The sequence below is a fragment of the Brettanomyces bruxellensis genome, chromosome 9, assembly GCF_011074885.1.
Source record: "Brettanomyces bruxellensis chromosome 9, complete sequence".
Lineage (NCBI taxonomy): Eukaryota > Fungi > Ascomycota > Pichiomycetes > Pichiales > Pichiaceae > Brettanomyces > Brettanomyces bruxellensis.
The window spans coordinates 1677715-1702181 of record NC_054690.1 but is presented as its reverse complement, the minus strand read 5'-3'; the positions used below and the strand labels follow the sequence as shown (position 1 = coordinate 1702181).

Here is a 24467-nt window from a genome sequence, read left to right as displayed (position 1 = left end):
TATTTCGTATGTATCTATATATCGCACCTCCTCATTCCCCACCAACCGGTAGCCTATCCTTTGGCGGCGATCCTGGTGGCGGTGGTGGCGGTGATGAGCTTCCTCGAGAAGAGTTTCTGGAAACGGAGCCATTTCTCTCGCTGGCTCTTCTACTTTTAGCCTTTCGGAGCTTTCTTCTTCTGTAACTTTGTGAATTGTCCAAAGCCTCCAATTTCTTGTCAAACCAATTCATCAGTTCATACGGCTTTTCACCAAACACCTTTTCATACTCGCAGAACTCGCATATCCATGTTGAGTTCGGGTCTGCAATCTCGTGCTGCTTATCGTTGGTGTGATTTTCTTTCTTTGCCTTGTTCTTCTTCTTCTTCCTCTTCTTCTTTCTGCTCTTCCCGGACTTCCCGCTTTTCTGGGCCACGCTTTTGCTCCTGTCCTTATTTTCGCTCTTTGCTGCATTCACATTCCCGTTCATATCGCTTTTCTGCGATTTTTCATGGTTGTTCTCTGCTTTGGCAGCCTGACTCACCTCAGTCTGCCGTTTTTTTACGCTCTTTACACTCGGCTGCTCGCTTTTCTCCTTATCTTGCTTCAAACTCTCCTCCTTTGGAGTTTGTGGCTTCTCCTCCCGCTCATCACTCATAGCTTGCAAAGCTGCAGAGTTCATGTTCTTCAAAAAGCCGTGGTTCTTCCTAAACGAGTCCACAATTGCATCTGCTATGTCATCTTCCATCGAATAATCCATCTTGAACGACTCCAACGCCTTGATTATCTCCCTATTAAGCTTTCTTTTGAGCACTTCCCCGGGTCCCGAGCCCGTGCTCACTAATTCACCGTTCTTGTCGTATTCCAAGGTCACTTTACAAGATGGAAGACCACCCTGCTGCCCATCTTCATCATCTATGCCAATATCAACGTCTACATTATCCACATCCAGCTCTTCTTTCCCATCTTCACACTGTCCCTCGTTCTTTCCCTCGTTTTCTCCATTAACCTCATCATCATCATCATCACTGCCATCATCCTCAATCACTTGCAACCCGCTCTGTCTTTCCGGAGTGCTTGTTTTAAAAGCTGTTCCATCCATATAACTGTCGAATTTCTTGCTTTGCTTCAGAAACTTCATCATCTGCTCTATGTAATCATCCGTGGCCCGGGCCACTTCCTCACTGATATCGCCTATTTCCGTGTTGTTCGGAGCACTGTGAATCGTCTCATCCATATCCATGTCCTCTATTTCTTCATCTTCATCTTCGTCGTCGTCCTCATCCATAACTGCCGTTATTCGACTAACATTTCTGCTATTGGCGCTACCCGGGTTCGAATCGCGCTCCTGGAGCTTTTTCTCCGAGTCATATCCACCTTCCTGATACCTGCTCATCATTTCGTCAAATACGTGCTGATAGTATGCCAGAAAATGCTGCTGTTTGATAATTAAAGCCTGCTTCTTTGCATCCTCCTCCTGAGTCTTGCCATTTTCCTCGTTTAATGCATCCATCGTCTCTTTCAATATGTTCGCATACATATCCAACTTCTTTTGCACTTCCGCACGATCTTTGGGCGGAAGCAGCAGTAGCATTTCACGATTCAATGTCGGCCCTTTCACGGGATTTCCATCTTTGTCTTCTTGTGTGCCATCCGCCTCAGTAAGTAAGCTTTTTGCAATCTCTTCCATGAAATTCTTGGATGACAGAATGTACACCAGCTTCTGTTTGAGTGTCATATGTTCGGCATTGCTGAGCTCTTTTGATGAAAGGAATTCCTGGAGCTTTTTCAACTGCACATGACTATCCTGCATCGTAGTCATCGATATATTTTTGTATTTTCCAGGATGTATTTTCCAGGATCTTGATCCACTTGCACTTCTTTATTCTTATTGTAAAAGGCTTGGGGATAGAAGGAACGTTTGTCTAATATATATATATGCACTAAGTTGATTTCTCTGAAACGTTCCCCTCGAAGCTCTGATTTTATCTTTGTCGTTTAATAAATTGCAATATTTGTACAGACCTCTATAAATGTGCTTATATAATATACTACTATTAGAGTGAGCACTTTCCTTCTTTCTAGCTCACCCCAAATTTCCTTCTTCTTACTTTTTTCCCGGCTTTTTTTTTTTTTGTCTTTCCGCTCCCTCCTCATCGTCAAGTCACTCATGGCTTCATGAAGTAAGACTTTCTCAAAGTGCACTAATTCCGTTTATTCGACCGCATACATCCCAAATGGCATAACTAAATATACATTGTGCATGCTCCCTCACAGCTCAAACAACGTATTTTCACTGAAATATGCGGCCTTGGATTCATATGGGAGTATCTTGTATCTTGGTGCAAGGACGTGGCCATGAATTGTGACTCAGCAATACCTCAATAGCCATCTATTGAGATGCGTGGAATTCCATCATTGAAATTACTCTCTTCTGCAGATTTGTTCTATGTGTTCACTTTGTGCTGGTCCTCCTGGCTTTTTTTAATGTGGTCATACTCAGCTTTAAACTCCTCCTTGTTCTTCTTAAGCCTAGTCTCAATCTCTTCAATTCGCTTAAAGAAATAGATGTTGCACACACTCGCTATTATATCCACTTTTGTCTTATACTCCTCTATGCTGCCCGGCAGATTCTCCGGCTGAATCATCTTGTTCTCTAGCATCATATTATTCACTAGTTCGAGGAGTTGATCTACATTCAACTTCATATCCGGGTCTTTTATCAATGGATGCTTCTTGAAACTCCCTAAGATATTCTCTGCGGTGAATTTTTTCGGCGTAAACTTTGCCACATCATACAGAAGTTGGCAAAGAAGAAGTTTTGCCTGTGTTGTGTATGAGGCAGGCTCAACTATATTGATATTTTGCACTGACATTGCCATCCGGTCATTTCACTTGACCTTTTTTTGATTTTAATGCCTGCAGACGTTGTGTGGAGTGTAGAGTAAAATTGCAGGCGAAATTACCAAATATTGTATGATGGTTATGCTTGGTTGGTGAAAAAGCGGCATGTGCAAAAAGGAAGGGAAGATCTGCCTTGGTAGATAAAAAAAAACCTTACACTTGGAAGGGGGACATTATTCATTTATTTTGAAGGCCGAAAATTTTGGAGAGAAATCGGCTGAAAAAAAATACAGACCAGAAGCCAGGATGCATAGAAATAAAAATAAACCAACTAAATTCCCAATCAGGAATTCAGGTAAACACACAGTTACGTTGAAGTATTTACTCTACTGCGGCTTAAACTAAATGTTTTTACGCTTCCACATAGTTGGTTTAGTGACAAGAAATTCTTAGATTTGACAGTTTCCTCATTTATTTTGTCAGCCTAAGCAAGAATCCTGCCTTATTGTACATTTGATTCCATCCCGTCCACCCTGAGTTAGCACATCATTCATTCTTACTATCCTCACAGGTCTTTTTTTCTGTGCTGAAAACACTTTGATCCAAACCTGAATGCTCACCAGCACTGTGATATTTCAAAGAAAAAAACAAAGAGGCACATAAGAACAGGCAATGGACATTTCAAACGATTTGATGGATACAGGAGTGTCTGATATCACGTCCAAATTGTCAAGTTTTAACCTTGGTGAAGATCCAATGTCTACAACACAAATAACTTCCGTCAGACTAGATAATGACCCAAGTTTAAGGACTCCACTTTCCATTCTTCCGAATTATCTGTCACAGATGAACACACCGGCATCAGAAATTTCTGCAAAGCCTAACTTTATGGGCAATGAGCCCAGCAATGCAAGTTTGGACGATTCTCGTTACTCAATACACAAAACAGAGATATACGACCATCCAGAGAGTTTTCTTCATCAGCAAGTAAATACCCATTCTTATCATCATCATCACAGAAGAAAATCAACACACACACCCGCAACTCCGTTGGAAGATCGTCTCAAGTCTCTAAATCTACACCCAACTGCCGATTTCCCGTCACGAATTCCGAAAATGTCACCTTCGGTATCCAGTACATCTTCATTTTGCGATGAGGATGAGGAGAACACACCTTCCAGGATGTACGCCTCGTTTCAAAATCTAAACATGAAGCTGTCCGAAACGCTTTCTCCAGAAACTCCGGTTTCTAGACTCCCGATACCGAAATTTCGAGGTAAGCTGCACAAACTAAGCAATGAGCGATTGGATAGCAGCAATCTGTCGAGCCGACGAAAGAAGTATTACTCGATGGGGGATTTCCTGATGCCGCCCAGCCGAGAAAAGCACCAATCGCAGAAATTGGGCTCTCCGTTTAAACCTAAGGCAATTGAAGAAGTAGGATCTGCGAGAAGTGGAAACACGTCAGTCCAGCCAAATATCCAACATTCTACCCCCAGACAAGTGGTTCAGCAGTACTCCCAGACACAGCCCAATAAGGCAAAGCCTGCCAGACCCTCTTTCCACTACATGTTCGGTCGGAAAGAGTGCAACTCAAACAAAAACACTCCTTCTCGCATTATGAGAAGCACGAGGTTCGATCCGTCTTTTGAAACACCAAGCAGGCAGCCTACACACCCTAGAAATGATACCAGAAAGGCAAAAAAGCACATGTCACTGCCTGCTTTTGATGGTGGAGTGAATGTTGAGCAGGGAATGCTGCATTTCAGCCCGGCAAACGAGCAACACCAACATCTAAGAAGGATGAAACGAAGTTCAATAGAGAGAACCAGGGAGAAACGTCTTGCTGCAATCAAGGAAACGGGTGAAATGCTCTCGTTATCTTCTCCAGACCACTGCTCATCCAAAAGTATGCTTCCGCGTTTCAGTCTTCCACATAGAGGAAACGTGAGAAGAAGATCTTTGGGTGGGATGAAGTCACCATCCAAGTCTCCGGCCAGAAAACAGCTCAACCACTGGAATGGAAGAGTTTCGACAGACAGTGAGCTCAGACTTCTGTTGAAAGAGGACAAAAAATTGGGCTCTCTCTATCAGATTTATGGCAAGAGCTTGAACCGCGACTCTGCACCAGAAATGGGCCTTGATGTGAAGAGTTTGGCGGTCAGAAAGCCCGCACTGTACGGCAAGCTCAATGTGTATGAAAGAGGGGAGATCATCAACCAGCAGACGGTTTACTTTTTGGGTTTGGACAGAAACCAAAAGCCAAAAGTGGATGGCCAGAGCTTCAAGACCAACTTTGGATTTGATGGCCCAGACAACAACTACAAGTGCACTGTGGGCGACCACATCCAGTTTAGGTACGAGATCCAGCACATTCTGGGAAAGGGAACATTTGGAGAAGTTATTTCGGTGTATGATCACAAGACTGGGGGTGTTTATGCTCTGAAGATCGTGACCAATCAGATGGAGTGGACTTTGCAGGCTGTGAACGAGGTTAAGTACATGAAGATGGTGAGCGAAAAGAAGGAAAGTCGAAACGTCTTGCAGTACTTGGACCATTTCCATTTCAGATCACACATGTGCATTTTGACCGAGCTTCTCTCTGTTAATCTCTTCCAGGTGATCGAGGCAACAAAGTTTAAGGGCCTAGGAATGTCCCTAGTGCGGTCTTTTTCTGCAGATATCCTCCATGGCCTCCATTATATCCATTCGGCCGGAATTGTGCATTGTGACATGAAGCCCGAGAACCTCATGCTAGCGTATGATAATGCAAAATCAAGATTCATCGTGAAAATCATCGACTTTGGCTCTTCTTGCAAAAACGGCCAGCCCGTGTTCTCCTACCTTCAATCTCGATACTACCGTGCACCGGAGATCTGTCTCGGTGCCAGGTACGATGAGAAAATCGACATTTGGTCTTTTGGTGCGATAGTTGTGGAACTATTTGCAGGAATGCCGATTTTCCAGGTTCAGGACGAATACGGATTACTCAACGAGTTTTTGAGCTATTTCGGCCCTCCATCCAGAAACTACATCATGCATCTGAGGGAGGAGATGCTGCAGAAAGGCCCCATAACCAGTTATAACGATTCTCGCTCCACAAAAGCAGACAGCATCAATTACAATACCCTTCTTTGGACTGCCTTTAACAGTGAAGGCTTTATCAATCTCCACCATCTCATCGAAAAAAGCCCAATGCACAAATTTAGGGCTTCTACAAAGACTGTTGTGCAGTTCTTAATGAGGCATTCGGGCTTGAACCGCTTTGATACTCGGCAATTGGTCGAAGTCCGTGAACTTGCCGATTTTGTACAATTATGTTTTTCCTGGAATAGGGATTTCCGGGCAGACTGTTCACACCTTCTCAAGCACTGCTTTTTGTCCTCTGTGCGGGTCTAGTTTGTGCATTTGTGTATTTATGCAATGTTCCTTTCAATAATGGTGTTTTGTTTTCTCTCTTTATTTTATTTTTATGTATATATACCTTAGAGTTTTAATAGATGCATTTAAGATGTCAGTCATGACCGTTTTCTGTCAGATGAGGTAAGCGGGATGAAAAAAAAAAAAAAAGTAAAACGTTAATTTTATTTTTTTTCTCCAAATTTCATCTCCCTACGATAAGCTTATACGCGGCCTTTTTTTATTTTTGCTTACTTATCTAGCCTCTCTTGCCTGCCACTACTTAAAAACAAAAATAACACAGTCTGCAAAGAAGGATCAATCCCAGAACATATGCAACATGGACGATCTGACAGGCTCGGTCAAAGATGCTGCGAGCTCTGTGACAAAGAAGCTTGCATCAAAAGCTATTGACCATATTAGAGGTTTTTCCGATGAATATCTTGAGGATCAGATGTCGAAAGGAAAAACGGTAGAGGGAAGCAAAAGAATGACATTGATGGCACTACTATCCAGTGTTGCCCAATTGGGAATGGAGACGATTAACGATGGTGACGGCAACAACGGCAATTCACCATATTCGAACGAAAAGCAGGACCATTTCACAGATAAATTGATCAACAAGCTGGTAAGCAAACTCTCTAAGAGTAAGGATAAGCAGGAACTAAGGCAGAAACTCGCAGATGTAAGAAGGAGCCAGAAGCCGCGGCTTTCACTTGTCAAAACAACGGAGAACTTGAAGAATCTCAGCTATCGCGTTAGCTTTGTGATCGACATGCAAAGACAAATTGTTTCAATAATCAAGTGGGACCAGAAATGGAGAACTATGACATACATGTTCCTATATACATGGGCATGCATACATCCGTACTTGCTCCTAGTTTATCCCATTGTGTTTTTCTATGGTACAGTGATGATTCCGGGGTATTTGGACAGGCATTTTTCCTCAAAACCTGAAATGCTTCCAGAAAAGCCCAGAGAGCCCGATTCCGCTTTCGACTTCCTAAAAGTGACAGACGACGAGTCGGCTGCTGCAATAGAGAACGAGAGGGCGGCCTCCGTGCGTGAGGAGATGTTTGAGAGGAAGTTGATCGAGCATGGATACTATGGAGGCTCAGATATCGCCAGTCCTCTTTCATCTGCTGTTACTAGTGAAAATGAGGACTCTAGCATTCACCGTGAGGGTGAATTTTACAGTGTTGTGGCCGACTCGACGGCAAACAATGTTTTCTTGGTGTCAGGGGGTGCTAAAGGTGCCAAAAGTGTAGAAAATACGGAAAAGAGTACAGTTGAGGCCGATATGGTGCCGAATAGTGCATCGGGCGAGAAAACAGGCCGGTTTATCAAGAATCTCAGCTTGTTGATCAACATGCGAGATCTCCAGAACCTCACCTCTGATTTGGTGCGCATTCTTGATGACTGCGACCTGTTTGTGAAGGACAATTGTACTTTCAGCGATGAGGAGACGACTACAATTCTATTCTACAGGATGTTATTGCTTGTGGTGACAATATGCGCATTTGGGGCGTGGGTTCCATGGTGTGCAGTGTTTATATTTGCTGGGTGGGTGTTTGTTCTCTGGAATCACCCAGCCCGGGCAACATTTATGGATTTTGTACGTGATAAATCCAGCAAGACGAGTAAGGACCGCAGTAATGGTGTTTCCGGTAAGAGCAGTGCGGGCATAAAGGGGCTTTTAGACAATATCATCGTCAATGAGCCGGCTGTGCAGAAGGAGGTGACGATATTCGAGATTCAGAAGCAGGATTTGGCAGATATTAAGCTTTACCACCCGTTCATCTACTCGAATTCTCCCTTCACAGTCAGTTCCTCAAGCAGAGTACGCAGAAAACGACCAGTTGGATGTTCAGACTTGAACATGGTCAAGCCTCCATCGAGAAAATGGAAGTTTAGTGCGGGATCCCAGTGGAAAGCAGAGGAGGAAAACACCCTCGGGTGGATTTCCCAGTTCGGCCTTGAAAGTGAGCTATCCGGCAGTGATGAAGATGATGGTTGGGCCTATGACTACAATGGGGAGTACCGCCGAAGAAGATTGGTCAGATCTGTTTGTTGGAATCCTGCATAGAGGCCTGGGGTCATTGTTTGGGCTGTATTTATTGCAAGTGCAGCATAAATAAACGATTTATGCTGATCACGTGTGGATATATGCGCAGTTGTTGTCATTATACGCGCTTCTGCGTTTTGTTGTGTGTCTCGGTTTGATTGTTGATTTCCTAACCGGTTGGATTTTCCATGTTGCAACGGCTTTAGTGGAATGTTTTCCTCCCGGGATTGGGCCTTAATACGCGTTTTGTGTTTTCTTTCTGGCACGCGATTTGGTTCTTTTCTGTATAGTTGACGTCTTTGGCAAAAATATGTGGTGACTTGCCCGATGTTTGAGCACGTTATGTGCAACAATAAAGGTGCGGAAAATAAAGTATTCGTAGATGAATTGAAAATAAAAGCTGAGGGAAATTACGGCGTGAAATATGAGCTGGATCCATTGTTGGTTTCCATGTACTGAATTGAAGGATTGCATTGTATGCAGTTCGTACGAGGTTTGGCATAAATAGGAGTAGGTCCAAGTTTGTGCATAGTGCATAATGTGTTCGCTTAAAGCCAGTTAAATCAGAATACCCGTAGTGCCTGACATTTTTCTATTCTGGAAGAAGTTTCAGCGCGCATTGATGCTGTGTTTACATTCTTCCCTAAAAGGCTAAAGGAGCCCTGCCCGAAATTTTGTTTCAGCATTCGCGAAGATGAAATGGGCACCAGTAAGGGGAAGAAAACCAGAAGAGTGAGGGAGTACAATAGGGAGGAATTCAGGAGCAGGAAAAGTGAAATGAGGTAGATGAGTGTTGAGTGGTAAATAAAGCATGATGTTGATAGTGCTAATGAAGTGTTTCTAAAGTTTTAAGTGCTACAGTATTAAATGCTAAAGTATTAAGTGCTACAGTATTAAGTGCTACAGTATTAAGTGCTAGAATATTAAGTGCTAGAATATTAAGTTCTAAAGCATTAAGTGCTAGTAAAGTATGTGCTAGCAAGGTATGTGCTAAAATATGGTGTTAATAAAGCGCTACAGTGTTAAGGCTAAAAAATATAATGTTAATAAGTGCTAAATAAATGTAGAAAAAAAAATAAAAATAAAAATAAAAATAAAAATAAAAATAAATCTCACGAGTTATGCAAACCAAACTTTTCTTTGGTCTGTTCACAGAGTGCATTTTTCGCATCTTCATCAAGATATACCGGTCCTCTTCAGGTTTTAGATGCATTCTTGTGACCAGAACTTGCTATCAGTCAGCCTATCATTCGTTATCAGGTGCCAGCAGTTTACATTCGCTCTTTAGTTTAGCACAAGAAGCAAGTCTATTTCATATTCTCTGACTTTGTATCCTGGTTGTTGTTTCATCAGGACATTGAGTTGGACCATTCTATCTTTTGGTATCCAGTGGTTTTACACGCAGTTTTGGCACTTTTGCAGATTACAGGTGCATCTTTTGGTGTGATCCTTTTCGTTTTCGAAGCATCTAGTGCGTGTGCAAGGATATTGCTTTTCAGAGACATCGAGTTTCATTTCAGGTACGCACCACACACAAGTAGGGGCATCCTTTGAACTGGCAGGCAGATTATGGTGCACGGGTGGATCGCAGATGCGTTCGCACTAGCGTGCATGGCAGCATCAGCAGCTGCAGCATCATCAAATTCATCAATTAGTCGACCTCGTGCGGACCAGAGTTTCTATTTGCTCGGGGGATTTGACGCGGTTTCCAACTACGACACGGTGGAAAAGTACAACCTTTCGAATCCTACAGTCGGTGGTTTGTACGAGGTTGCGGACACCGCCTTCAACGGCACCTCGGGTGTCCACATTGTGGGTTTTTCGCCGTTCAACGGCTCGACCCCTTCGCAGATGTACAATGTGGACAACAAGACCATACTGGCGGTTGTTTCCGGCACGCCGGTGCTGTACGACACGGAGACAAACCGCAGTTCGAGTCTCGGGGGCTGGGAATCGGTCTCAGGGGATGTTTTGACGGCGTGCATGGACCAGAAAAGCTCCCTTTTGTATCTGGGGGGCGAGCTTGAGTACAACAAGTCGCACGGGGCACTCGTGTACAACATGCAAAAGGGGCAGTTGGCGGAGCTCCCCTTTTCGGGCTTTGGTGAGGGCTCCGTTGTGCGCAGCATCATCAAGTATGGCGAGCAGAGCATAATATTTGGCGGTTCCTTCGACAGCCTAGGAAACGAGACCCTGCAGCAGGTGGGTGGCACAAATTCGACACTCACGAATTCTACGAGCAGCACGAGCAACTCAAGCAGCTTAGGCAGCTCCTCTGAGCTCGTGCAGCCCGAACAGCCCATAAATCTCGGCTTGGCGTCGGTTAGCGCGTCGAACGGAGCCAGTGGGTCGAATCCGTCCTCCCTTGTGTGCCCGGCAGGCTCATCTTCGGCCTGGCGGATGAGCAGCGCCCAGGTGGGCGGCTTGTGGTCGGCACAGCTACCGTTTTCGGTCACGCCGTCGAAAATTCGGCTTTACAACGGCAATCAGGGCGGAAACGCCGTCAAGATGTTCCGGATCACGTCTGCACCGGCAAACAGCATCATGAACCTCACGTACATCGACCCGGAGACCCACCAGTTGGTTTACTGCGATGCCTGGTGCCCGCTCTCTCTGGATTCAACCCTCGCGAGCGCAATTTCGAACTCCGGCAATGCCACGGACGGTGTTTTCCAGATTTCCGGCACTGACGGCCTCCAGGGCACCTTGGGCTTCGGCCAGGACTACCAGGAGTTCGCGTTTGTCAACAGTGTGCAACTGAACTCGCTCACGGTGCAGGTTTTGGACCAATACGGCGACTATGCGGCCTTGAACGGGCTCCAGTTGCTCCAATACGGCCTCACCGTGTACGCAAACAACACTCTCAACGGTTCCGGGTGCTCCTCCAACTCCACCGAGCACGAATCCGTGTCCAGTGCCTCGTCCGAGCTGCTCGGCTCGGCAAACTGGTCCGGCCCGCTCGACGGAGGCGACTACCTCTCAACAACCGTTTCTTCCGGTTCAATCAACACCCAGGACGGTGTCCAGTACAACATGGATCTCTCGTTGTCTGGAAACTACACGTTTTTGCTCTACACACCCGGATGTGGCTCGGATGGCACATGCAGTCAGCGGGGGGCCGTTAATGCGTCTCTTTTCGCTGCAAACGGCACCCTCTTGGCTTCAAAGACTGTCTCACAGACCAACACGGACCTCAAGTATGACGTGGTCTTTTCCGGCGACATCGACCGCATTTCTACGCAGTCCAGTGCCGTCTACCTGCGACTGACGTGCCTCCAGGCGTCCGGTGCAGAAAACACAACTTTCGTCGCCGGATCTGTCGCTGTCCAGTTCAACAGCATCGACTACACCCCGGAAACTGCAACCTCTGTCCCCTTGAACGGCTTGTTCGAGTACTCGCTCGCCAACTTCACGGATCGTGTTTCTAACCCGGTCGGAAACTCGTCCATCAACCTTTTGGGCTCCACAAACCTCTCGGAAAATGCCAGTGTCACATCTTTACAGCTTGCAAACGGCACTGCCCTATACGTAGCCGGTGGCTTCAACTCCAGCCTCGGCGACAACCTCTTTGGGGTGACTGTCAAGGAATACAACAAGTCGTCCTCGGAGATCGTGCTTGGAGACGCCATTCGCGTTTCTACAAACGTCTCGAGCCCAGTCTCCCAGATGCGTTTGGTGGGCAGCGATCTCGTCTTGGCTGACGGAACGGTGTCTGTATTCGGAGTCAACGGCTCCAATATAGCCACTGTGTCCTCCTCCAGCGCGCAAACAGTAAACGCTGTTTCTCCCTTCCGGATGAACGGCACCGATTACGTCATCGTCGGCTACAACTCGACTGATGCTTCTTCGGCTGCCTCGTTCGTCTTTTCTCTCCCTGGTGGGGACATCATTAACTCTACTGACATTTTGAGGTTGAACCTCACGACTGCCTTGCTGAACAGCAATGAATCGTCATCATCATCATCTTCTTCTTCTTCTTCCTCCTCCTCCTCCTCCACTGTCTACGGTCAGATCACATGCTTCGACCAGCCGGCCGACGGCATTGTTTTTCTTCAAAACGGCACACGTGGACTTCTGCAGCCCCCAGACTCCCTCTTTTCTCCCGGCGCCGGCTCTGCAACAAACACGGGGCTCTACTTGAACTCCTCAGCCGTCCTTTTGGCCGGAAACTACAGCGATGACGGCCACAACATCGTTGTTCTTGGCACTGACTCCTCCAGGGTCTTGTCAGACGACTTGTTTGTGCCCAGAAATGCTACAGTGACCACTTTGGTCGACGTCGAATCGAATATTTTTGTCGGGTTGCAGGGCCCTGGTGCCTCCTTCAAAGGTAAGACTGCAAACGGGCTTGTTGTGTACGATTACGTGCAGCAGAATGCCACAGTTCCCTCGCTTGAGGCTGGCGGGCTTGTGAATGCAGTTTCCCCCATCCCGGCCTCCGATTCTGCCCTTATCGGTGGAAATTTCACATCATCCTCGTCCAAATTCAACAATCTCGCCTACTACAACCTCACTACCAACTCGCTGGGCTCCGCATTGAGTGGTCTGACCCTCACAGGTGTGGTCAACAGCCTCGAGTTCTACAGCAAGGAGCAGGCTTTGGTTGCAGGGGATCTGGGCATCGGAACAAGCGGTAAAAGCTACTTTGGAGTCTACAACTGGACTGCAAAGTCGCTCACTGCACCCTCCAGTCTTGCCAACACTGTCCCCGGTGCCGTTTTGAAGTTTGCATTCCTCAACGGCAACAAAACGACCAGCTTGAAAGAGCCGATCGTCGCCATGGGCTCGGACTACCTCGGATACCTCGACAACTACAAGTACGAGAGTCTGATGTCCGGAATAGGCAACGAATCCACCACCCCTGTGTTCAAAGACTTTGCAATTCTGAACAGATCGTCCGGCTCTTCGTCCAATTCCGTGTTTGCCGAAAAGCTGCTTGTGCTAGCAGGAAGATTCGAGTTGCAAGAGTACGGTTTGGTCTCATCTGCAATCTATGATGGCTCCAAGTGGTATCCGCTCACTATAACCGCGTCCAACTTGAATGTCACCGACTCCATCATGAACTTCATCCTCCCAACAACTAAAAGCTACAGCCTCAACTTCAACACCACCCAGCCACCCATATCCTCTCCACAGCCTTCCAATGTGAAGAATGGCATCCGCTACTTCACCAATGGGCAGATTGCCGGAATAGGATGTGCCTTGGCTGTTGGAACTACAATGCTCTTAACCACCATCGGCGGTTTGTTCTACTTGTTTGGAAATAGGGACACTGTTGTCGGACCTCTCAAATCACGTGTTGGTGAAGAGAGAATGATGTCTGCTGTTCCTCCAAGTCAGGTCATTGATAATATGAACAAGGCGCGGGCTGGTACACTATGAGAGATCGCTGAGTTAGATCGCGTTGGTATTTACACTTTTTGGCTTGTTGCTTGTCTACTGCAACCTTGGTCTTCCTGCATTCCATCCGTGGACATTTTCCATTTCTTTCTTTCTTTCGCTCCATTTTTATTGATGATTAATAATATTTGCATCGTTGGTTATTCCTGTCTGCCTACCGAGTATTCTAACATATTGTAATAAATCGGTTCTTAACTGGTAGTGTATTCTTAGTATAGTGTGCTTAATTTAGTACTAGCATGTTTTATTTAGTATTATTCTTTGATAAGTACTATTTGCATGTTTTATTTATTATTATTCTTTGATTAATACTATTCGTATATTTGTACTATCAGCATTCTCTATTTAAAGCTATTAGCATACCTTACTGATACCTTATTTAGTACTATTAACATGTTTTTATTTTATTAGTAGTATTCTTTAATTGGTACTATCAGCATTCTCTATTTAATACCAATAGCATGCTTTAATTTTATTAGTAGTATTCTTTAATTGGTACTATCAGCATTCTCAATTTAATACCAATAGCATGCTTTAATTTTATTAGTAGTATCCTTTAATCGGTACCATAGTACACTTTATTACCAGTAGCATGCCTAATTCTCCTACCTCGCTCCCTTCGCTCCTTTGAAAAAGTCAAAAAAAAAGTCGTAGCTTCATCATCATTTCCACCATGTAAATATGTATCCCACATGACCAATCTGTGTTTCCTCCTTTTCTGTTCAGTATTCCCTTTGCCCTCTTGCCCAAACCAATATCGCCTTCAGAATGGCGACATCAAACTGGTCAATTCTGGATACAAAGTACGCCAAGCAGGTAAATAGTCTAATTGCTCCAGATTTTACAGGTGTTTCATCTTTAATCGCTAGGCAGGCAATACTCAAAGGATACTGTCCCAAAGTCAGCGTTCACAGTTCACCAACCGCTGATCATGTTGCCCGCAATTATGGGTTCTCTAATTTCTTGTCGTTTCTGCGGTTCTTTGAGTATGATTTGGCAGATTCCGATTTCTGCCTCCCATCCGACAAGGGAGAGCCCAATCGCATAGTAATCAAGTTTGTGGACTCGATAGAGCACATAATTGAAACACAAGACGCAAATAAAGGCTCGTTCCAAGGCCAGTCCGCTCCAGAAAAGCCGGCCGGCCGGTTTCCAGAGCTTTATGGTGAGCATGTATTGACCAATACTGTTTCGAGGCATATGGACAGGGTCAACAGAGAGATCGAAAAGACCAGTTTCTACACAAACGCAAGGTCTTTTTCGTGGAATGCCAAAGATTTGGAGTCGGAAGGTTCAAAGGTACAAGATTCAAAGGTGCAGAATTCAAAGGTGCAGAATTCAAAGGTGCAAGATTCAAAGGTGCAAGATTCAAAGGTGCAAGATTCAAAGGTGCAAGATTCAAAGGTGCAAGATTCAAAGATACAAGATTCAAAAGTGCAAGTGGAACAATTAGAGGGATCAATATATTTGTCAATGCTATCGAAAGCAACCTCGTCAAACACACTCGTACCATTTGAGTTTATCAACCATCCGGTTGTCAACCTCGTTGTTATAACGGCGGACATCACGATTCGGGATCTCCAGGCAGTGTACTCTGACCAAAAGAGGAAATATCTAGATCTCCATGCGAGATTCCCGTGGTTGGACACTTCGTGCATGATGACTTTGTTTCTCATCTTGGTGGATACAGATGCAGTGGAGCAGTTCCAGGCTTTATCCGGCTTGCAGGACTACTGTGTGTCTGTTCTTGGTGAAGACTCCATAGGGTGTACTTTCTCGTTTGAAAAGGCCTCGAATTCTGATGCTGGTCTTCCCCTGGAGAAAATACATGCAGACTCTTTAGATTTTGCAGCCGCGGCTAAGTTACGACCGGACTCTATGCTTTCTGTTGAAATCGCCAAGAAAGTTGCCAAGCCCATTCACTCGGCAGTAGATACGATTGTTTACAAAAAAATGGTGCCTTTTCTACGTCGGAAGATACAGAAGTGGCACGTAGAGTACGTTGTGCCCAGGAAAAGTCTAACAGGTCGTTTACTCGGTGCTGGTAGACTGTGGGGCTCGAACTCCAGCCATCGGTCGTTTTTCTCGTTTGGGTACGGCAAGGAGAAAAGTGAGAGCTCTGAGAGTGGAGCAGGGGATGCGGATTCAACTCTTTACAATGCTCAGCAGGGATACTATCCGTCCGCTTCACCTTTTGTGTTCCTAAGGAGACTTGGTGACTGGTACTTCATGATGAGAGACTACAAAAACGCGTACACGGTGTACGAAATGCTCAAAAAGCAGTATCTCGCCGATCGGGCATACGGGTACCTTTCCTCATTGCAGGAGTTCATGATAGTATCGTTGCTTCTGGGAGCAAGCTGTAAAGTGAACCCACTTGAGAAGGCAACTGATGGAAAACGAGTGAGTGGCATAACTGCAAAGATTGTAAGTGATGTCATTGCTCCCTTTCTCGACTCCTCGTTCTACTCATATCTTTCTAGATGCAGCTTGAAAACGTACACTATCAGGTTGACACTAGTGACAGCCGAGCTTTTTCTTGTACTAGGCCAATCCGTCGCATATTGCCACGAAAGGCTGTTCTCAAGATATGCTTTATCTTCGGAGGCTTGCTTTATCGAATCCCAGAAGCTATTCAAGCGGTTAGTCGACTCGAAATTGGTCGATAACGTGTGTACTGGTGTGTTGATGCAGCGACTTTCGTATATTTACTACTGCAATGATAAGCCTGGCGTATCCGGCAGTGAGGAAGACAATCGACTACAGAGAAAGTCGTATTACACGGAATTCAACCCTGAGAAGCTGACATTCACTCCTACGTCTCATTTTGGGGCTTCGAGATCCAGGAAATCCATTTTATGGATGCTACTTTGTGCCAAAACGCTTGATCCAGTCATTAATCGCACTCAAGTGACTCTGGTTCTTTGGTACATAGAAAACGAACTTCGACAGACATTTCATCTTGGCCCCGAGTCAACTGTTGCATGGCCATATCGTAAGGGGAGTCTTTTTGTGGCGCTTAAGGCGTCTTTAGAGTAGGTATGAAAGTACTGGCAATGATATAGTATCTAATAATAAAAAGTTTATCTTCCACTTTCTTCATCATCGTCTCCTTGTGTGATCTAATGCGACCTGTTTGTGAAGAATGTATGGCACAGTATTAGTGTGGCACCAGTCTGGTCCCGTCTTTGACAGTGTGGAAAAAAAAGTGTGGGGTGGAAATTCGAGAAATGATGAGATCGGGAATTAATTGGCCAGGAATTTTGAGAGGTGGGAATTGAGAAGTGGGAATTTCCAATTTTTCAGCAGTCCACTTACAGTCCTCGAAATTTCGCGCTACGTGTACATAGATAGGAGGGATAAGCAATCAGCATTGCATTGGTATCGGACAGCAAATTTCGTTTTTTCCGCAACTTTCAATCAGTCATTGGTTACACAGCGATCTAGGATGCCTAAAGTGTTTGCAGCAAAAGTCAAAAACGTCCTTTCCGGGGATACTTTGGTCCTAAGTCCAGTTGGTGGAAAAAGCCACCAGGAGAGAATCCTCACTTTGGCACACATACAGGCCCCCAGACTCCAAAGCAACGAGAAGTACGCATTCGAGTCACGCGAGCTTTTGCGGAAGCTGCTCGTGGGCAAGCCGATCCGGTTTTGGGTGATGTACGAGGGTCGAACCGGGGACAGAGAGTTCGGAGATGTGTCGTCGCCAGTTTTTTCCTCGTTGATCCAATATGTGTTGGAAAAGGGAGGTGCGCGTCTCCGGGGCAACCTGGGAAGCGGGGAGGCGGAGGAGGAGGACCCGGAGATGGAGAAACTTCGGGACGCGGAGGCGTTGGCAAAAAAAGAGAAGGCCGGAATGTGGTCTTCAGATGTGGAGCCTATTGAGATGGTTTCGAGGCCCACAGAGGCCCAGATCGGCCGGTCTGCAGTTCGTGCGATCCCGGCAATTGTCGAGAGAGTGATCAGCGGCGACCGGGTGATTGTCCGGCTGCTTTTGGGGGGATCCCCGCGGCAGCAGGCGGTGATTCCAGTCCTTATTGCGGGAATCAAGTGTCCACGCACCGGGGGCAAAGACGGGGGGCCCTCGGAGCCTTATGCGGACGGGGCGAAGTTCTTCGTCGAGGATAGGCTTCTTGGCACGCAGGTCGGGGTGTGTGTGTTGGGAGAATCGGCATCTGGTGTCTTAATTGCCAAAATTGTGCATCCGTCCGGTAACATCTCGGACCGGCTGCTAGAGGAGGGATACGCGGAGATCGCGGACTGGCAGTCGGAGATGATCGGGTCGAAGGGCATGGCGGTGCTCCGGAAGGCCGAAAGATCGGCTATGGGTGCCGGAAAGCGGCTCTGGAAGGCATCCAAGGAAAAAAGGCAGCTGGAAAAGGATTCTGCCGGTGTTGGTGAGGCGAAACTTTCAGCAGGCGGCAGTTTCTCGGCCACTGTGGTCCGGGTAATCTCTGCGGACACGCTGGAGTTGGAGTCGAAGGCGGGAAAGTCGATTGTGTGCCAGCTGGCGTACCTCCGGGGCCCCCGGCAGTCAGATGAGAAAACTTCGGCGTTTGTGGATGCAGCCCGGGAGTTTGTGCGTGGCAGAGTGATCGGTAAGAAGGTGAGGTGCACGGTGGAGTTCGTGAGGCCGGCCACAGACCAGTTTGAGGAAAGACCGATGGTGACAATCGTGCATCATGGATCGAAGAATCTATCGGAGGAAATCGTGAGTGCCGGATTGGCGTACGTGTTAAGGCGGCGGGTGGACGGAAGCGAGTTCCCCGAGTACTGGGACCGGATGGTGGAGCAGGAGGCAGAGGCCAAAAAGCAGCATGTTGGATTTTACGGCGAGCCACCGGAAACCCGGCGTGTGGTTGATGCCTCCGAGAGCTCTGCAAAGGCCCACCGGTATCTCTTCACGCTTGAGCACCACGGCCGGGTCGCCGGTGTCGTCGAGAGGGCTCTTTCTCCGACGAGGTTCCGCGTTGATGTCCCCGCGGAGAGTGTCCGGCTAGTTTTGGTGCTAGGAGGTCTCGAGGGCCATTCTGCAGACGACAGGGACAGGGACAGCGACTTGAACAAAAAGGCGTTTGCACTCACGGCCAGGAAAACCACCCAGCGCGATGTGAGTATCGAGGTGTACGGTGTGGACCGCCAGGGTGGGTTCATCGGCAATTTGTACCTTGCCGGGTCCTCGGCACCGTTCCAGGTCTCACTTCTAGAAGATGGTTTCGCCAAGTGCCACGAGCGGTCTGTCGCACAAACACACCACGGAGATGAGCTTCTGGCTGCGGAATCTGCCGCGAAATCCGCCCGAAAGGGTGTCTGGCAGAACTACGACGAGGCTGCGGAAGCCGAGGCCAACTTGGAGTCGTTGCAGCAAGGTGTTGCAGCTTTGAAGATCGTGAAAAAGTACTACGATGCCAAAGTTTCCGAGGTGTTCGCAGATGGCCGCGTTGCAATCCAGTTCCTGGACTCGCAGAGGCTCAAGTTGAAGGCCTTCATGCAGAAATTCCATGCTGCATCGTCCTCCTGGCCCGCTTTGTCGGCTAACCCTCGCAGAGGCCAGATTGTGGCCTCCAAGTTCTCGCAGAATGGAAAGTACTACAGGGGGAAAGTGCTGGGCCGCGGTTCGAACCCTGGTGAGTACCAAATCCTCCAGATCGACTACGGCACCATCGAGACTCTCAAGCTTTCCGATCTCAAGGAAATTGTCGGTTCCGAGTTCTCGGCCACCACCTACAAGCCGCAGGCTCACATTGTGCAGCTGTCGCTCATCTCGTTCCCTCCGGAATCCCAGCCTGAGTACAGGCAGGAGGCCCAGTACTACTTGGAGGACAAAGTTCTCGACCAGCAAGTTGTTGCATGCGAGACTTTCGCCAACCCTGCTGCTGGTGTAGAGATGGACGTCGAGCTCTATGATACCGCTGCAATTGCCAAGGATCCGGACTGGTCCATCAACAAGGAGCTTGTGCAGAAGGGCTGGGCCATTGTGAAAAAGCACCACCTTGCATCTTTTGAAAAGGCTCTCCAAGGTGAGCGTTCTGCGTTGTTGAAGCTCGAAAATACGGCCAGAGCTACACATGCCGGATGCTGGGAGTACGGTGATGTCGAGGACGACGACAACTAAGAGGAAAAACGTTTATTTACTATCTAGAGTCTAACGTATGTATGTATAAGAGAGAAACGTCACAAATGCTGTAATATATTTAGCATGCTGTAATATATTTGGCAAATGCTGTAATATGTTTGGCAAATGCTGCAATGCATATTTGTTCATACTCCGTAAACGCTGCAATGCATATTTATTCATGCTCAACTGTGATGCTTCTTCGACTTCTCAGGTGCAGAACCCGAGTTGATGTACTTCATGATCTCATCAACACTCTTCTGTGCGATCTCAGGGTTCGAATCTTCCGCCTGGTTCTTCTTTCTCTTCTCCTTCTGCTTCAACTTTCTACCCCCCTTCTCCTTCTTGTCCTCCTTCCCCTTTCTCTCTTCCTTCTCCTTCTGCATGCCCATCTTCTTCACATACTCCTGCCTGATCTTGGCCTCTGCCATATAGTTGCGGAGGCCCCGGGACCAGTTTCTCGCCTGAGATGTGAACACATTGTTCAAACCAAGAACCGGTTTGAAAATCTCGTATGCCTTCTCACACTCAGCAGCAGCCTCTGCAGACTTGTTCTGGGCTATCAAAGTCTGGGCAAGCTGGAAGTGAAGCAATCCTGACACGTCAGCATCAACGCCATGTGTCCGATCGCTCACGTCGATCGCCTTCTGGAAGACTTTCGAGGCCTCCTCGTTCAACTTGAGGTTCTGGAGTATGACTGCTATCGAAGACAGTGTGCTCAACACTGTTGGGTGGCTTTCATCGCCATAGGAAACAAGCCAGTGGTTCAAAGCACGCCTGTAGATCTTCAACGCATCCGCATATTGTCCATTTTCCGTCTCGTAAAGTGCCATCCGGTTCAAGGCAAGAACTGCACGGTATGAATCGACACCCCAGATCCTTTCTGTAATCTGGAATGCCTTGCGTTGCAACCCAACAGCCCCTGAAGCCTGGTCCAGCTTCGAAAGAACTCGAGAGAGATCCGAAACTGCAGATGCCGTCAACGGATGAATGCTTCCGTATATCTGCTCGAAGGTTGCAAGAGCCTCCTGGAAGAGCTGAAGTGTCTCTGCCTGTTTCTTCGAAGACTGCGAGTTCTCAACTGCCGCAGTCCAGATGTTGGCGGCTGTGGTAGACTCATACGGTGCGTCTTTGATGATTGGAACGAGTCCAATGATGTCCTCTGGCACAAACACGGAGGTCTGGATTTCTGCCTCTGAAACTGCATGCTGATGATATTGATGATGATGCTTCTTACCATTCTTCTTCTTGCTCTTTCTGCTCTTCTTCAACGCATCCTGAGATTCTGCCTGCGCCTTGGCCTCTCCAACGGCCTCCTTTGCTGCAGAAATCTGCTTCTCCAGCTTTTCTGCTGTGAATGCATACTCTCTGCTCTTCCACTGAATGCCAAACTTCTTTGCAATGTTTGACATCACCACCAATGGGTGGAGCTTTGTGGCCCAACCCTCGGAGAGCTCGAGTCTGAACCTGGTGTGTGCAATTTCCGCAATTTCGGAAAGCACGTCCTGTGCAGACTTCTTCAAAACCGGTGCCACCTCATCCAAATCGTAAAGTTCCTTAAGCTCGGGATCAATCTTTGCAGCCTGCACTTCTGGGCCACCCGATGGTGTCAAAAGACAGTTGTGGACGTGCGAGATCACATAGGGTGCAAAAACTAGTGGAGTCTTGCTCAAAGCCTGCCTCAAGTAGTGCTTTGTGGACCGAGAAACAGCCTCCTCGATGCAGATACGCTTGACAGTGCGTAGCGAGTATGCAGCATCGCTTGAAGAGATGTCTGTGGACTGCTTCTTCTGTCTTTCCTCCTCTTTCTTCTGCTGCTTTTCTTGCAATTTCGCAATTTCCTTCCGGGCCTCATCGCCCTTCTTGGTCTGCATCACCTTTTTCATCTCCTCTGTGACCTCCTTCTCCTCCTTCTCGAGTTCCGCAGCGATCACCACATTCTCCTTTGCAATCTTTGCAGCTCTTTCCTCCTTCTCCTTCGAAATTTTCTCGATTCTCTCATCGATCAATCTCGTGATAACACCAAGATACCGCATGTTGATTCCCTGATCGTGCATTATAGAGGCCAGGTGGGCACCATCCAATGGAAGGAACGTGTCTGTCTTCTCGAACTCCTCGAGGAATTCCGGAATTAGAACATTCTGGACGAACTTCGAGGCCTCTCTGACCTCATCCTCGTCTTTCTTCTGCTCAGCCTCAAGCTCCTTGGTAGGTGCTTCCGGTAGTGAAAATGCATCTGGATTCAAGGAGAACAGCTTAGGATCAACAGCAATGGTCTGCTTCTCGGCTTCTTTGGTCTTATCTGCATCTTCATCCTTCTTCTCCCTCTCAAGACGCTCTGCCTCCTTCCGGACGGCAACTGAGGCCTGTCTTCTCCACCATTCATCCACAGCTTCGTGTCTTAACGTGACCTCGCCGAGTGGATAGGAGTCTTTCTTCGATGGATCGTAGTACTTGTCGATAAACTCGATATCCAAAGGTGTCGTCCGGTACAAATCAATCATGTAGTCTCTTCCATCGGTACCTTTCACACCTTTAGTCCTGGAGTAGGTGTTGAACTCAGAGGTGTCCTTTCCAGTTCCGATCCACACCTTGTGGGTCTTTAAGTGGAATTCGTCTGCAACCGCCTCCATCTTCTTCTGGATTCCGGCATCTGTAAGCAATACTTTTCCCTGGCCAACAACTCCGTGCTTGATGATTTCTGGAAATGCTGAATCCGAGTTTGCTGCCTCAGACTCCTCTGGCACCTTTGTGAATATACCTGGGGCCGGAGTCTGGCAAACAACACGGTGGCCACAGTAATCTACAATTGTGGTCATCAAGTAGGTGATTCCAGGAATGTTCATCTTGTTGAGAAGCCGGACAGACGCCAAGTCACGTGCTGCAGCGACTCTGGCAGCCTCATCACCTCCAGATTTGGCGAATTCCTTAGTCAAGTCCGTTGGGAACGAGTAGAAGATGCCGTTCTTCAAGAAAATGTGGTTTTTCTCGGGTTCCTCCGGGTTCATTGGAGCAATATCTCCCTTGATGGTTGCAATGGCACCCTGAACGGCTGCAGTTGTGAACTCAAACGTAAGATTGTTCAACACCTCATCCTTATTGATAGCTTCCTGCAGAGAACTCTGTGGCAGATCTCTCAGATCCTGAAATTGCTGGTTCCAGTCTGTAACAGTGTCACCTTTCAAGTCGTAATGCAAATAAGAGTACTGGCTTCTTCCCAAGTCTGCTCTAGGCTCCTCACCTTTCTTCACCAGCCATGGATTTGCGAGATAGCAGTTTGATGGAATCACAAACGTCTCGGTGGCATTGTTCTGGACCACATTCCGGTTTGCCTCAAGCTGCTCGCCGAATTTCGACGATAGAGACTTCAACAATGTCACCAAAGAGTGTGCCTTCGACTTCTTGCGGCTCGACTTACCGTTTCCAGCTGCAACCAACCTCTCGTGGCCATCAAACCTGTTGGTAGACGACTTGTTGACAAAGAAGCCTTTGACATTGGCAGTTATGTGATATGTCTCACCTTCAAGTGTCTGGCACAGCAAGTAAAAAAGATCCCCTTGAAGTTGGCGGCTTTGGGCTGCTGGTGTCCATGCAGAGACACTTAAGGTGCGCAATGCCGGTTTGAGCTTGAGAGATGACGATGCTGCAAACTCTGAAGCATCTGGATGGACATTCAACACTTTCTCGAGCTCCTGGTCAATGTCTTTGCGCTCTTTTTCAGAAACGGTTGGTTTATTTTCCACTTCCTCCTTCTTCTCTTCCTTTTTCTCTTCCTTTTTCTCTTCCTTCTTCTCTTCCTTCTCCTCTTCCTTTTCCTTCACCTCGTCAAGTGCAAGACTCTCATAGGTCGAAGCACCTGCTGCCACACCGCTGAAATTGTGCATTCCCTCCTGAAAAGATGGAATTTCAAGTGCCGCCATCTCCCTAACCTTGATCACATGATCTCTTGCCTTCCTCTCCGTATATGGAGCATCACTCATGGTCAATGTAAGCTCTGGATACTGGGAATTCTTGCCGGTTGCAGCTGAATTCGAGGGTCCTGACGAAATAACTTCGGAAATTGTTGCATTCGATGGCAAGATTTTTCCGTTGTAGTTCAAATTAAACGATGTGTATGCCTTTGTCGAAGGAAACGTTCCTAGTGTTTCAGCCACCTCGTATATTCTCTCATCTCCTGTAACTGGAAATCCAGCTTTTGCCGGTTTTTCTGGAAGAACAATTGTTAATTGGACGATATTCTGAGCAAGAGCCTGCTCTTCAGGTTCATTTGCTTCTTCTGACATCACTGATATATGATGTTCAATGAATGTGCTTTGATGATTTGTTGGTTCTTTTATGTTATGTATAGGAATAATGGATCCCGTTGAAACGAGCAGTACAGGAAAAACAAAAAAAAGGAAAACCAATGTGAAAGCTAATGTCCATCCCCACTCTTTTTTTTCTCATCTCGACAAATTTCATCGGTTTGTCTGGAGAGTCAAAAAATACCAAAACAATGGGCGGATCTTTTTTTCCTCCCTAGAAACAAAAAAAATACACCAAGATAATTACAAATAACAAATGCTTGACTTCCTCGCAGGTTTCCGGAAGAGTTGGATCCCCGCAATTTTTTTTTTGGTTTTGTTTCTCGTATTTTTCATCCACCCGGTAATGTCACCGCAGCAT

At 46.9% G+C, this 24467-nt stretch overlaps 8 protein-coding genes across 8 annotated transcripts; 5 read left to right on the top strand and 3 right to left on the bottom strand.

The window, feature by feature from the left end:
- Window positions 1-31: 31 nt before the first annotated feature.
- On the bottom strand, window positions 32-1801 carry BRETT_002597 (uncharacterized protein; the record flags this gene model as incomplete). Its single annotated transcript, XM_041281119.1, has 1 exon — window positions 32-1801. The coding sequence occupies one exon, from the start codon at window positions 1799-1801 to the stop codon at window positions 32-34; it is 1770 nt and encodes a 589-aa protein (XP_041138910.1).
- A 625-nt stretch (window positions 1802-2426) lies between these two features.
- On the bottom strand, window positions 2427-2855 carry BRETT_002596 (uncharacterized protein; the record flags this gene model as incomplete). The annotated part of the gene is made up of 1 exon (XM_041281118.1): window positions 2427-2855. The coding sequence occupies one exon, from the start codon at window positions 2853-2855 to the stop codon at window positions 2427-2429; it is 429 nt and encodes a 142-aa protein (XP_041138909.1).
- A 640-nt stretch (window positions 2856-3495) lies between these two features.
- BRETT_002595 (uncharacterized protein) lies at window positions 3496-6222 on the top strand (the record flags this gene model as incomplete). Its single annotated transcript, XM_041281117.1, has 1 exon — window positions 3496-6222. The coding sequence occupies one exon, from the start codon at window positions 3496-3498 to the stop codon at window positions 6220-6222; it is 2727 nt and encodes a 908-aa protein (XP_041138908.1).
- A 340-nt stretch (window positions 6223-6562) lies between these two features.
- On the top strand, window positions 6563-8308 carry BRETT_002594 (uncharacterized protein; the record flags this gene model as incomplete). The annotated part of the gene is made up of 1 exon (XM_041281116.1): window positions 6563-8308. The coding sequence occupies one exon, from the start codon at window positions 6563-6565 to the stop codon at window positions 8306-8308; it is 1746 nt and encodes a 581-aa protein (XP_041138907.1).
- A 1548-nt stretch (window positions 8309-9856) lies between these two features.
- Window positions 9857-13669, top strand: BRETT_002593 (uncharacterized protein; the record flags this gene model as incomplete). Its single annotated transcript, XM_041281115.1, has 1 exon — window positions 9857-13669. The coding sequence occupies one exon, from the start codon at window positions 9857-9859 to the stop codon at window positions 13667-13669; it is 3813 nt and encodes a 1270-aa protein (XP_041138906.1).
- Window positions 13670-14455: 786 nt separating this feature from the next.
- BRETT_002592 (uncharacterized protein) lies at window positions 14456-16726 on the top strand (the record flags this gene model as incomplete). The annotated part of the gene is made up of 1 exon (XM_041281114.1): window positions 14456-16726. One exon carries the CDS (start codon window positions 14456-14458, stop codon window positions 16724-16726), a length of 2271 nt encoding a protein of 756 aa, XP_041138905.1.
- A 409-nt stretch (window positions 16727-17135) lies between these two features.
- Window positions 17136-19802, top strand: BRETT_002591 (uncharacterized protein; the record flags this gene model as incomplete). The annotated part of the gene is made up of 1 exon (XM_041281113.1): window positions 17136-19802. The coding sequence occupies one exon, from the start codon at window positions 17136-17138 to the stop codon at window positions 19800-19802; it is 2667 nt and encodes an 888-aa protein (XP_041138904.1).
- A 185-nt stretch (window positions 19803-19987) lies between these two features.
- On the bottom strand, window positions 19988-24085 carry BRETT_002590 (uncharacterized protein; the record flags this gene model as incomplete). Its single annotated transcript, XM_041281112.1, has 1 exon — window positions 19988-24085. One exon carries the CDS (start codon window positions 24083-24085, stop codon window positions 19988-19990), a length of 4098 nt encoding a protein of 1365 aa, XP_041138903.1.
- Window positions 24086-24467: the final 382 nt, after the last annotated feature.